At 41.9% G+C, this 11,953-nt stretch overlaps 1 protein-coding gene across 4 annotated transcripts in view; it reads left to right on the top strand.

Moving 5' to 3' along the window:
* The window catches only part of LOC129832120 (segment polarity protein dishevelled homolog DVL-3-like), a 55,051-nt gene extending 49,333 nt beyond the window's left edge, over positions 1-5,718 (top strand). For all 4 annotated transcript variants that reach the window (XM_055895901.1, XM_055895900.1, XM_055895902.1 and 1 more), the window contains 2 exons: positions 68-283; positions 4,469-5,718. In XM_055895901.1, the coding sequence (XP_055751876.1) occupies positions 68-283; positions 4,469-4,887 (635 nt within the window). In that variant the 3' untranslated portion in view covers positions 4,888-5,718. The remainder of the gene's footprint in view (positions 1-67; positions 284-4,468) is intronic.
* The last annotated feature ends 6,235 nt before the right edge of the window (positions 5,719-11,953 follow it).

The following is an 11,953-nucleotide window of genomic DNA, read 5'->3' on the forward strand; positions in this document are numbered from 1 at the left end:
CCCATTCTCCTCCACTCTCTCCCTTCCCTTCCTCCCATTTTCTCTCCTCTCCTCCCCTCTCTCTCAGATATGGCTAACCTCTCACTGGGAGACCACGATGGGTCGAGTGGGGCGTCCGACCAAGACACCCTTGCTCCCCTGCCGCACCCCGGGGCTGCCCCCTGGCCCCTGGCCTTCCCTTACCAGTACCCCATCCCACAGCCCTACAACCCACACCCTCTGCACGAGCCTCCCCAAAGCCAACCTGAAAGGGGGGGGAGTGCAGACAGCCAGCACAGCGAAGGTGAGATGCTCAGCTACACATACACGCAAACTAACAGAGAAATACACACAGAAAGGCAAACCAAATGACTGGACTGACATACAGTGCATTTGGAAAGTATTCAGACCGCTTGACTTTTTCCACATTTTGCTACATTACAGCCTTATTCTAAAATGGATTCAATTGTTTTCCTTATCAATCTACACACAATACCCCATAAGGACAAAGAAAAACAGATTTATAGGATTTTTTGCAAATGTATAAAATATTTTAAAAAACGGAAATATCACATTTACATAAGTATTCAGACCCTTTACTCAGTACTTTGTTGAAGCACCTTTGGCAGTGATTACAGCCTCGAGTCTTCTTGGGTATGACGCTACAAGCTTGGCACACCTGTATTTGGGAGTGTCTCCCATTTTTCTCTGCATATCCTCTCAAGCTTTGTCAGGTTGGATGGTGAGCTTTGCTGCACAGCTATTTTCAGGTCTCTCCAGAGATGTTCGATCGGGTTCAAGTCTATGCTCTGGCTGGGCCACTCAAGGATATTCAGAGACTTGTCCCGAAGCCACTCCTGCATTTTCTTGGCTTTGTACTTAGGGTCCTATTAGAAGGTGAACCTTCACCTTAGTCTGAGGTCCAAAGCAGGTTTTCATCAAGGATCTCTCTGTACTTTGCTCCGTTCATCTTTCTCTCAATCCTGAGTAGTCTCCCAGTCCCTGCCGCTGAAAAACATCCCCACAGCATGATTCTGCCACCACCATGCTTCACCGTAGGGATGGTGCCAGGTCTCCTGGTCTGAGTCTTTAGGTGCCTTTTGGCAAACTCCAAGCGGTGTCATGACTCTCTCTCCTTGGTGAGGATCAAAGGTGCTAGATCACCTGGCAGTGGCTGACAGATAGTCAGACCCTCTCTCCCACAGGTTAGGAGAGAGGCAGTTGTTGGGCCGGTTTTATGACTTAACAGCCAGTCATATATAGTTTGCAGAAATTCTCCCTCTGGCTCTCCAGTATGGGAAGACTGAAATCTCTTTGTTACAGATCTACTTTTTTTATGATGGTGTGTATAGTGGTCGGGAACCTGAACCTGGATAATCAACCTTGAGACCACTACGAGACCAGCCAATGTACAGCATGGGCTGAACGTGACAAATGGATTAAACTCTACAGACCAGAAAACGTGAGATGGTAGTCCATACATTTGAAATGGTGAAACTCTCAATCTCTACACAAGAAGAAGAAACTCACTAGACCATAGCATTTACCAGTCTGCAGCTGGCATGTAAAGTAGTCTCGGACATTTGACCAAAGACACAAAGGGGAAGAAAGATCCCTCTATGACAGGTATACGCCAAATAAAAAGGTGATTCACTTTTTTTTTTTAAGTAACATTTAAAAAATATATATAAACTCAGCAAAAAAAGAAACGTCCTCTCACTGTCAACTGTGTTTATTTTCAGATAACTTAACATGGATAAATATTTGTATGAACATAACAAGATTCAACAACTGAGACATAAACTGAACAAGTTCCACAGACATGTGACTAACAGGGATGGAATAATGTTTCCCTGAACAAAGGGGGAGGCTGAAAATCAAAAGTAAGAGTCAGTATCTGGTGTGGCCACCAGCTGCATTAAGTACTGCAGTTCACCAGATTCGCCAGTTGCTGTGAGTTGCTGTGAGATTTTACACCACTCTTCCACCAAGGCACCTGCCGTTTCCCGGACATTTCTGGGATTGGGATTGATGGTCAATGGGATTGAGATCCGGGCTCTTCACTGGCCATGGCAGAACACTGACATTCGTGTCTTGCAGGAAATCACGCACAGAACGAGCAGTATGGCTGGTGGCATTGTCATGCTGGGAGGTCATGTCAGGGTGAGCCTGCAGGAAGGGTACCACATGAGGGAAGAGGATGTCTTCCCTGTAATGCACAGCGTTGAGATTGCCTGCAATGACGACAAGCTCAGTCCGATGATGCTGTGACACACCGCCCCAGACCATGACGGACCCTCCACCTCCAAATCGATCCCGCTCCAGAGTACAGGCCTCGGTGTAACGCTCCTTCCTTTGACGATAAATGCGACCATCACCCCTGGTGAGACAAAACTGTGATTCGTCAGTGAAGAGCACTTTTTTCCAGTCAGACCCATTGTAATTTATTGCATAGATGCCTTGTATCATAGGATGCTGTACTTACTATAAAGTCAGACACCTTTGGTCATTTATGACCTATACATAAATGCCTTGTATCATAGGATAAAGTCAGACCCCTGTTAGTGAATTACATATATGTAAATGTCTTAAATATATGTAAATGTCAATTACTGCTTCACATACAAGCCAGTGAATTATATGCGTCACAGCTGGATGAGTCAACAGACATGGGGGGCCTGTCACAGCTCTTGGTATATGTCCGTTAGGTTTATGGGGGGTCAATTAAGAAAGACATCCTCTTCTGCAAACCACCGGAAACCAGGACAACATGAGAGGCTCTTGTTTAAGTACTGGACAGCTTTGTGACATCAAATGGACTTTGGTGGTCGAGATGTGTTGGTATCTGTACTGATGTACTAACGTGCTTGCAAGCAGTTGCTTCCGACGCGACTTGGGTACACTGCAGCATCCACCGAGAGACTCAAACTGCCAAAGGAATGCCTGACAGTTTGGGTGACGTTTTGGACACTACAGTGAAAATTGTTAACTTTGTTAAAGCAAGACCCCTGAACTCTCGTGTATTTTCTGCATTATGCAATGATATGGGTAGCGACCATGTAACGCTTTTACAGCATACAGAAGTGCGCTGGTTATCAAGGGGCAAAGTATTGACACATTTTTTTTTTTTAAATAGGGAGACGTGCTTAAAGTTTTCTTTACTGACCGTAATTTTCACTTGTCTGACCGCTTGCATGATGACGAGTTTCTCAAACGACAGGCCTATCTGGGTGATGTTTTTTCTCACCTGAATGATCTGAATCTAGGATTACAGGAACTCTCCGCAACTATATTCAATGTGCGGGACAAAATTGAGGCTATGATTAAGAAGTTGGAGCTCTTCTCTGTCTGCAATAACAAGGACAACGCACAGGTCTTTACATCATTGTATGATGTTTTGTGTGCAAATGAACTCAAGCTTATGGACAATGTCAAATGTTATGTAGCGAAGCACCTGAGTGAGTTGGGTGCGCAATTACGCAGGTACTTCATGAAACGGATGACACAAACAACTGGATTCGTTATCCCTTTCATACCCTGGCTCCAGTCCACTTACCGATATCTGAACAGGAGAGCCTCATCGAAATTGCAACAAGCGGTTCAGAAGCCACTCCTAGATTTTTGGATAGGGCTGTGCTCAGAGTATCTTTGCCTTGGCAAAGATCTTTGCTTTCGCGCTGTTAAGACACTGATGCCCTGTGCATCCACGTACCTATGTGAGAGTGGATTCTCGGTCCTCACTAGCATTAAAACTAACTACAGGCACAGACTGTGTGTGGGAAATGATTTAAGACTGAGACTCTCTCCAATACAACCCAACATTGCAGAGCACACCCTTATTGACTGATGCCACTTTTATATGTTTACATACCCTACATTACTCATTTCATATGTATATACTGTACTCAATACCATCTACTGCATATTGCCTATGCCGTTCTGTACCATCACTCATTCATATATTTTTATGTACATATTCTTCATTCCTTTACACTTGTGTGTATACGGTAGTTGTTGTGAAATTGTTAGGTTAGATTACTCGTTGGTTATTACTGCATTGTCGGAACTAGAAACACAAGCATTTCGCTACACTCGCATTAACATCTGCTAACCATGTGTATGTGACAAATAAAATTTGATTTGATTTCTCATTAACCTGTGGTGAGTTATTCACAATTTTCGATGAACAAATAAGGTTTTAAATATAAGATGGTTAAATAAAGAGCACAATTATTCATTATTATTATTATTATTATATTATTATTATTATTTGTGCCCTGGTCCTATAAGAGCTCTTCGTCACTTCCCACGAGCCGGGTAGTGACAAAAAATCACACTCATTCTTATGTTTAACCTCTCTTGGGTAGGGGGCAGTATTTTCATGTCCGGATGAAAAGCGTGCCCAAAGTAAACTGCCTGTTACTCAGGCCCAGAAGCTAGGAAATGCATATACTCTCAACCTTTCTCTCTTTCTCTCTCTCCTTTGCAGAGAGTCGTAGCAGCGGGTCCAACTGCAGTGGCAGTAAGAAGGAAGAGGCTGCTGGGGGGGCAGGCGGTGGTGCTGGTAGTGGCGAGTCCAAGTCCACAGGGAGCGGCAGCGAATCAGAGCTGAGAAAGGAAAATGCTCCCAGTGATCGCTCAGTGGCGGTTCCCCCTAACGAACACAGCATGCACAGCCTGATCAACTTGGCCCACAGTGTCCACAGCACCCATTCCCACAGCGGTAGCCTGGTGTACGGACCCCCCTGCCTGCCAGCCCAGCCGCCGCCCTCCCTCCCCATGACGGCCCCCCCTGGGTCGCCCCCGGGCCGAGACCTAGCCTCCATGCCCCCCGAACTCACCGCCTCACGACAATCATTCCGCATGGCCATGGGCAACCCCAGTGAGTTCTTCGTCGATGTCATGTGATGTGTGATCCAGAGGGCGGATCCTCACTGCATGTGTTCAGGATGTCCTGGTACGGAGAGGAAGGAGGTGGTGGAGTAGGAGGAAAGGAGGTAGAGGCTAAGAGAAAGACAGGCGGTGCTGAGAGGAATATGGTTGTAACTGCATAGCTCTCTTTCTGTCTGTCTGTCGCCAGTGTTGTGGCGCCTGTACTTTCTTCAGTGAAGAAAATTGGTGTGGATGCAGTTCTCTCTCCTTGATACCCATTAAATAGACAATTTTGTTCATGTGTTCTTTTCCACATCAATTTGAGTGTGTGTGTGTGTCTGTGCCTGTGTGTGTATATGAGTGAGTGAATATGTTGTTGGAATTGAATGTTTTATTTTTGTCATTTTCTCCCTTTTCCTCTACATGTGTCCCATTCAACTGTGATCGAATCTCTGTGGATCCTCCATTGCAAACCCTCTTTAAAAATCAACACAGTCCATACTAGATGGGAGAAGGCTCAGAAAGAGAGAGAGCGATAGAGAGCGACTGTGGACCATAGAGATCCTATTAAATTACTATTCTAATTTAAAAAATATATAATTCCTAATTTTATACTGTGGACAAGGTTGTGTTCATTAGGGCATGCAACGGTTAAAAAACATTTAGCAACAGGAAACAAAAATTATCCTTTCTTATTGGAGAAATAGGTTCAGGTAGTCCCTCCCTGTTTGTCTATTTTCTTCCATTTGGTGCCTAATGAACATGTCCCAGGTCCCATGAATGTGTTAAGGATGTTGGTGTTTCTCTTTGTGAGTGTTCTCTGAGCTGACTCAAATGAGCGTCCGAAATAAAACATAGAAAATGAAACTGTCTCAGGTATTTTTGTATCTTTCTATGTTGAGTTTCTCCACAAAAGTTATATGTAGACAGGGAGAGAGATTGAGAAGGGTAGAGAGCATAGATGAAAAGGTATTAAGAGGGAGTAAATGACTTCTTATGGCTGTGCACTCAGTAGCAGTCATGTTAATTGTGATATAATCTCAGATAACGCTCTAACCAATCAGTGCAATTAATACTGGAAGATGAAGAGTATACGAGCTGAACCTTGCACCAAAATATTACACAACACCAGGGTTGGAGTCAATTCCTTTTCAATTCTGAAAGTAAACTGAAATCAAAGCTCCTCTGAGGAAAAAAAAGGGAATTTCAATGTACTTCCTGACTTGACCCCATCACCCCAACCCTGCATGACACAGGGACATTTTGTGACATCCAGCATTGTAGTAAAGGAAAGTTGAGAAGCATGTTGCCCCAATCTCTTTCCATCTCTTTCTCCATATCTCTCTTGGTACATTGCAATATGTTATCGTCTTTTTCATCATCAACATCCATTTTGAGCCCTATTCTTACATGCTGACTAGACCAGGCACGCGCACGTGTGCGCCATCGTGCGCATGTTGATTTTGTCCCCCCCCCCCCCCCACACCAGATGCGATCAGGACACGCAGGTTGAAGTATCAAAACAAACTCTGAAACAACTATATTCATTTGGGGACAAGTCGAAACACATGAAACGTTGATGGCCATTTAGCTAGCTAGCCTTCTGTTGCTAGCTAATTTGACCTGGGATATAAACATTGGGTTGTTATTTGAACTGAAATGTACAATGTTCTTTTTCCTGGATCTTTGTAGAATTTTGACCCATTTTGAGTCACAAAATCGGATGTTCTCAAGTAGTCCACAGATGAAAGGGGAAACCTAGTTAGTTTCTAGTAATTATTATGAAAAAAAAATGTTTTATCTTGATCTCTCCTCCTTCAGTCTTCTTCTGTGGACTGTATATGGCGGTTGGCAACCAACTTTAAGGTGCATTACCACCACCAACTGGACTGGAGTGTGGATCTCAGTTAATCTTTCAATCACCCACGTGGGTATATGCAACTAAAAACCAATGAGGAGATGGGAGAGACGGGACTAGCAGCATATCACGCTTCAAAAATAGAACTAATGCCTCGATCATGTGTCAAAATATAACACCTAGATCACACCAACACTGTCTTTGCATTTTGGTACACCAGAAGTACATTCATTTCCAATGGAATGCTGCGTTTGTCTTGCAGCATTGCATTGCCAAGGCAGTTGCAGTGCATTCTGTGTGGTGCATATGTTGGATTTATTGAATGTATGCGTCAAACTGTATGCATAGACAGCTTGACAGAAATGGTAGCAGAAGAGGAATGTTTAACTTTTGTTGCATACATACCCAGATGATGCTGTGTACCATTTTGCACAATAACGCTATCGGTGTGATCAAGGCATAAGTTATATTTTAGCGCGAGGCTATGCAGACGCTCGTTGACGCGCGAGCGGCAGTTTAGATGAAATGATTGAATGTGTAATTTTATGATTATGATCACACATCCTCAATTCAAATATTATGGCGACACTATACCGAAGATGGTTTGGTATGGTTTATACAATGGGTGGGTCTAATCCTGAATGCTGATTGGTTAAAGCAGCATTCCAACTGGTGTCTATTCCACAAGTTACCACTGGCTAAATCTATGACTTTAAAGTGCCTATTTACTCTGTTCCATCTGACTGCGCAATCCACTATCTCATCAGCCCAGCCAGGCAATTTATAAACTTGACCTTTACTATAAAAAGCATCTAGATGTTAACTCACGTTTCTTTTAGACTAACATTTAGTTTTCAACAGCAGAGATTTGTATAAACCTTGTTGTCTGTCTCTCCAAAATTGAAAACAATATTCAAATTTCGATCTCCAGCTGTCCCATAGTAATGAATGTGTCTGGACTAGACATACATGCAGGCAGTGTTTCTCAGCCAGTCAAAATCATGAATCAGCTGGCATCATTTTTATGGATATATACAAAAAAATGTCAATTGAAAACGGTCAAACGGAAAGAAGTGCAGCTATAGTTTGCAGTCTTTCCAGCTTCAGTTTGAAGTGATTGTGTTAGCTGTTTATGTTGGCTAGCTCCTCTGAAAACATTGTCCTGACGAGTGAGCACATTTTCTACGCCAGGCGAAATCGTGCCTCATTAGCTCATTGTTATGGATGTATCCCAATAAATGTCACTAGAAAAAAGCTTAAACAAATGCAACGGCCGCTAACTTTGCTGTTATTCTGGCTGCACGTGACTGTAAGTTAGCCGTAGTTGGCTAATAAGAATAAGAACCTTGCCAGCCATAATGGCAATGGAACATTTAGAACGAACGACTGGGTCACGTCCATAGATACAGAACAAAAAGACTGAACCGACTGAGTCGCTTCTCTGGCAACCAAACCGATAGAACTACCAGCCGGCTTGTGTAGCAACCTGTGGAACGTTTCGACACCTTGTATAGTCCATGCCCCGACGAATTGAGGCTGTCCTGAGGCCAAAAGGGGGTGCAACTCAATATTAGGATGGTTTTCCTAATCTTTTGTACACTCAGTCACCCACTCAAAAAGATAACCAAAAGTTAGTTGAATTTCCAATATGTGATCACCCAAATGTTAATCACTGCGCTTTCAACCATTTAAAAGGCCGACAAAGTTCAAATTGAAATACAGTCAGATATTTTGTTTATTTATACAACCGTTTCATGTGTCATCACTGTGCTTCATCTAATAGCAGAACCAAATGACCTGCATTGTAGTATTGGTATTTGGTATTTTATTAGGATCGCCATTAGCTGTTGCAAAAGCAGCAGCTACTCTTCCTGGGGTCCACACAAAACATGAAACATGACATAATACAGAACATTAATAGACAACAGCTCAAGGACAGAACTACATAAATACATTTTTAAAAATACAAAAGGCACACGTAGCCTACATATCAATACATACACACAAACTATCTAGGTCAAGTGGGGGAGAGGCGTTGTGGAGTGAGGTGTTGCTTTATCTGTTTTTAAACCAGGTTTGCTGTTCACTTTGAGCAATATGAGATTGAACGGAGTTCCATGCAATAGTACCATGCAATACTGGCTCTATATAATACTGTACGCTTTCTTGAATTCGTTCTGGATTTGGGAACTGTGAAAAGATCCCTGGTGGGGTAAGTGACTATGCAAACAATTTAGGATTTTCAACACATTAATGTTTCTTTTTCTCAACTCTTAACCAAGAGGGACTGGAATACATAGAATTTTTATCAGCCCTCTGATTACAATGAAGAGCAAGACGTCCCGCTCTGTTCTGGAACAGCTGCAGCTTAACTAGGTATTTTCTTGCAGCACTCGAACACACGACTGGACAATAATCAAGATAAGAAAAAAATAGAGCCTGCAGGACTTTGGAATGTGGTGTCAAAAAAGCAGAGCATCTCTTTATTACGGACAGACCTCTCCCCATCTTTACAACCAATCTATATATTTTGACCATGACAGTTTACAATCTAAGGTAACGCTAAGTAATGTAGTCTCCTCAACTTGTTCAACAGCCACACCATTCATTACCAGATTCAGCTGAGGTGTAGAACTTAGGGAATGATTTGTACCAAATACAATGCTCTTAGTTTTAGAGATGTTCAGGACCAGTTTATTACTGGCCACCCATTCCAAAACAGACTGCAACTCTTTATTAAGGGTTTCAGTGAATTCATTAGCTGTGGTTGCTCATGTGTATATGGTTGAATCATCAGCATACATGGACACACATGCTTTGTTTAATGCCAGTGGCAGGCCATTGGTAAAAATAGAATAGAGTAGAGGGCCTAGAGAGCTGCCCTGCGGTACACCACATTTACATGTTTGACATTAAAAAAGCTTCCATTAAATAAAACCATTTGAGTTCTATTAGATAGATAGCTCTGAATCCACGATATGGCAGAGGTTGAAAAGCCATAACACACAAATTTTTTCAACATCAGGTTATGGTCAATGACATCTAACAGTACAGCTCTCACAATCTTATTATTATCATTTGTGTCAGTGCAGTAATTGTTGAGTGCCCTTCTCTATAGGCATGCTGAAAGTATGTTGTTCATTTGTTTACAGAGAAATAACATTGTACTTGGTCAAACACCATTTTCCCAACAGTTTGCTAAGAGCTGGCAGCAAGCGATAGGTCTACTGTTAGAACCAGTAAAGGCCGCTTTACCCCTCTTGGGTAGCGGAATTACTTTGGCTTCCCTCCAGGCCTGAGGACAAAAACTTTCCTCTAGGCTCAGATTAAAGATGTTCTTAAACATTATCAGAGTAAACATTATCTTATGTTCTCAGAATATAAGATCATGTTCTAGACACGTTAAATGACAACATTGCAAGAGCATTGATGTGTCCAGTTTTCTGTAGGTAATGAGAATATTCCATCAACATTCCACAAAAAAAGAATATATTAATGTTCTAGTCACATTTCATGGAATAGTTACAAGAACATTTGTGTACATTTTTTAATACATAGTCAGGCCCTGTCCAGAAGAAACTCTAACCCCTCCTCCCTAGGCGCTTGTGCAGATCTGAAAAGAAATTGATAGGTGTAAGCAATAGGGTGAATGCCCTTTGAAGTAAATCTCAGCTCTGTTAAAAGTACACTCAAGAAAAACCTTTATTGATCGTAGTGATTCAGGAGTATAATTAAACAGGTTAATATGTCCCACCAACATTAGACAACTATACAGAAAGGCCTTCAATTGTTGAAATACGTCAATCAAATCAATGATGAAAGAATAGTCAAATGAACTGGTAACTGACAAAGACATGGTGGTGTAGCAGGAATATCTGAATGCCATAAACCAAGAGGTTGTGAGTTCAAATCCCAGGTGATGAAATGTTGAATAATAGTTACTGTATAAACGAAAATACATAGCTTGGGGAATCTTCATGTTCCAAAAGAATGTTCTCTCAAAAAATAAGGTAAATTCTCAAAATCAACAACTGGCCCTTTATGGCAGTAACTGAACGTAAACTTAAAACACTGGGGAAGATAATATTTCACCCCAGGGCAGAGAGAAAGCCTCAAACCTTCAGCATTGGGAGCTTACTGGTCCAATGTTTGCGACAGAGGTTTGGCGTGTCCTCCTCACGGCTCTCTCTCTCCCTTGTCTGAATGGCAACGCCTCCCCATGTTCTGCCGCCCTAATTGCAGCCAGCTGTACAAGATGTGCAGCTGCAGTCAAGTCTCTGAGGAGAGAAGCCACACCTTGTAATGAGTGGTTTAGCCACCAGATGAAGTCATAAGCAGGCCTTTCCCACGCCCACACCCCTCAGGTGCTCTCATCTGTTTGCTACAAACTCAGTATGAATATGGAAATTAGATCAGGTTTTTGGTTAGTGTGTTAAACATTGAAATGTATCTACATAAACCTTACTTTACAGAGAAAAACACTAAACATACTAAATCTAGTAAATATACTAAACAACATGTATTCATTGTCTTTAACAGATCAAAAAATACATCCAATACAACTTGAAATCAAAAGCATGGTGTTGAAGAAAATAGTAAAGACTGGATAGTTCCCAAATAAATTGTTAATTTAATATTTTTATGTAGCTACAACATTTACATGGGAGAAATGTGAACACTATGGGGATCTTGACCTTAGAATGTTACAACTGACAGCTACACAAGTGATAACTGAGCCATAGATTAACCAATGGAAGTTTAAATGATAGTTAACAAAATTGTAGTAATGAAAACAACAAAAACTAAGTCAAACCCAGTTCAGAACTATTGCCTTTTTGGGTGAATTTTGGAGATGGCGGCCCTGTGGAAACCCTTCGTCCAAAGCTTGTTGAATGCATGCACTGAAACAATCAGAAAACAAAAACAAAACTAGGACACTGAAAACTATTTATATTGTGGCATCTTAAAAAGGTTGAAATTGAGTTATGCCTAATATGGCAATTCAAATTTTTTGAATTATTGTTAATCTAAAAAATACAGGGTAAAAAATAACTCAATTTGAGACATTTCAGCAACCCAGCGCTCGGTCAATATTGGCAGAACACAGCATTGGATTAATTCAACCCAGAGGGTTTGGGATGTGCTTCTAACCCAGCGCCTTGGGTTGGGGGTTTGACCCAGCAGCTGGGTCATTTATGTAATCCTTGGGTTATATTCAGTGTCATCCTAATTTAAAATTTGATT

Source organism: Salvelinus fontinalis, chromosome 33, assembly GCF_029448725.1.
Source record: "Salvelinus fontinalis isolate EN_2023a chromosome 33, ASM2944872v1, whole genome shotgun sequence".
NCBI classification, from domain to species: Eukaryota; Metazoa; Chordata; class Actinopteri; order Salmoniformes; family Salmonidae; genus Salvelinus; species Salvelinus fontinalis.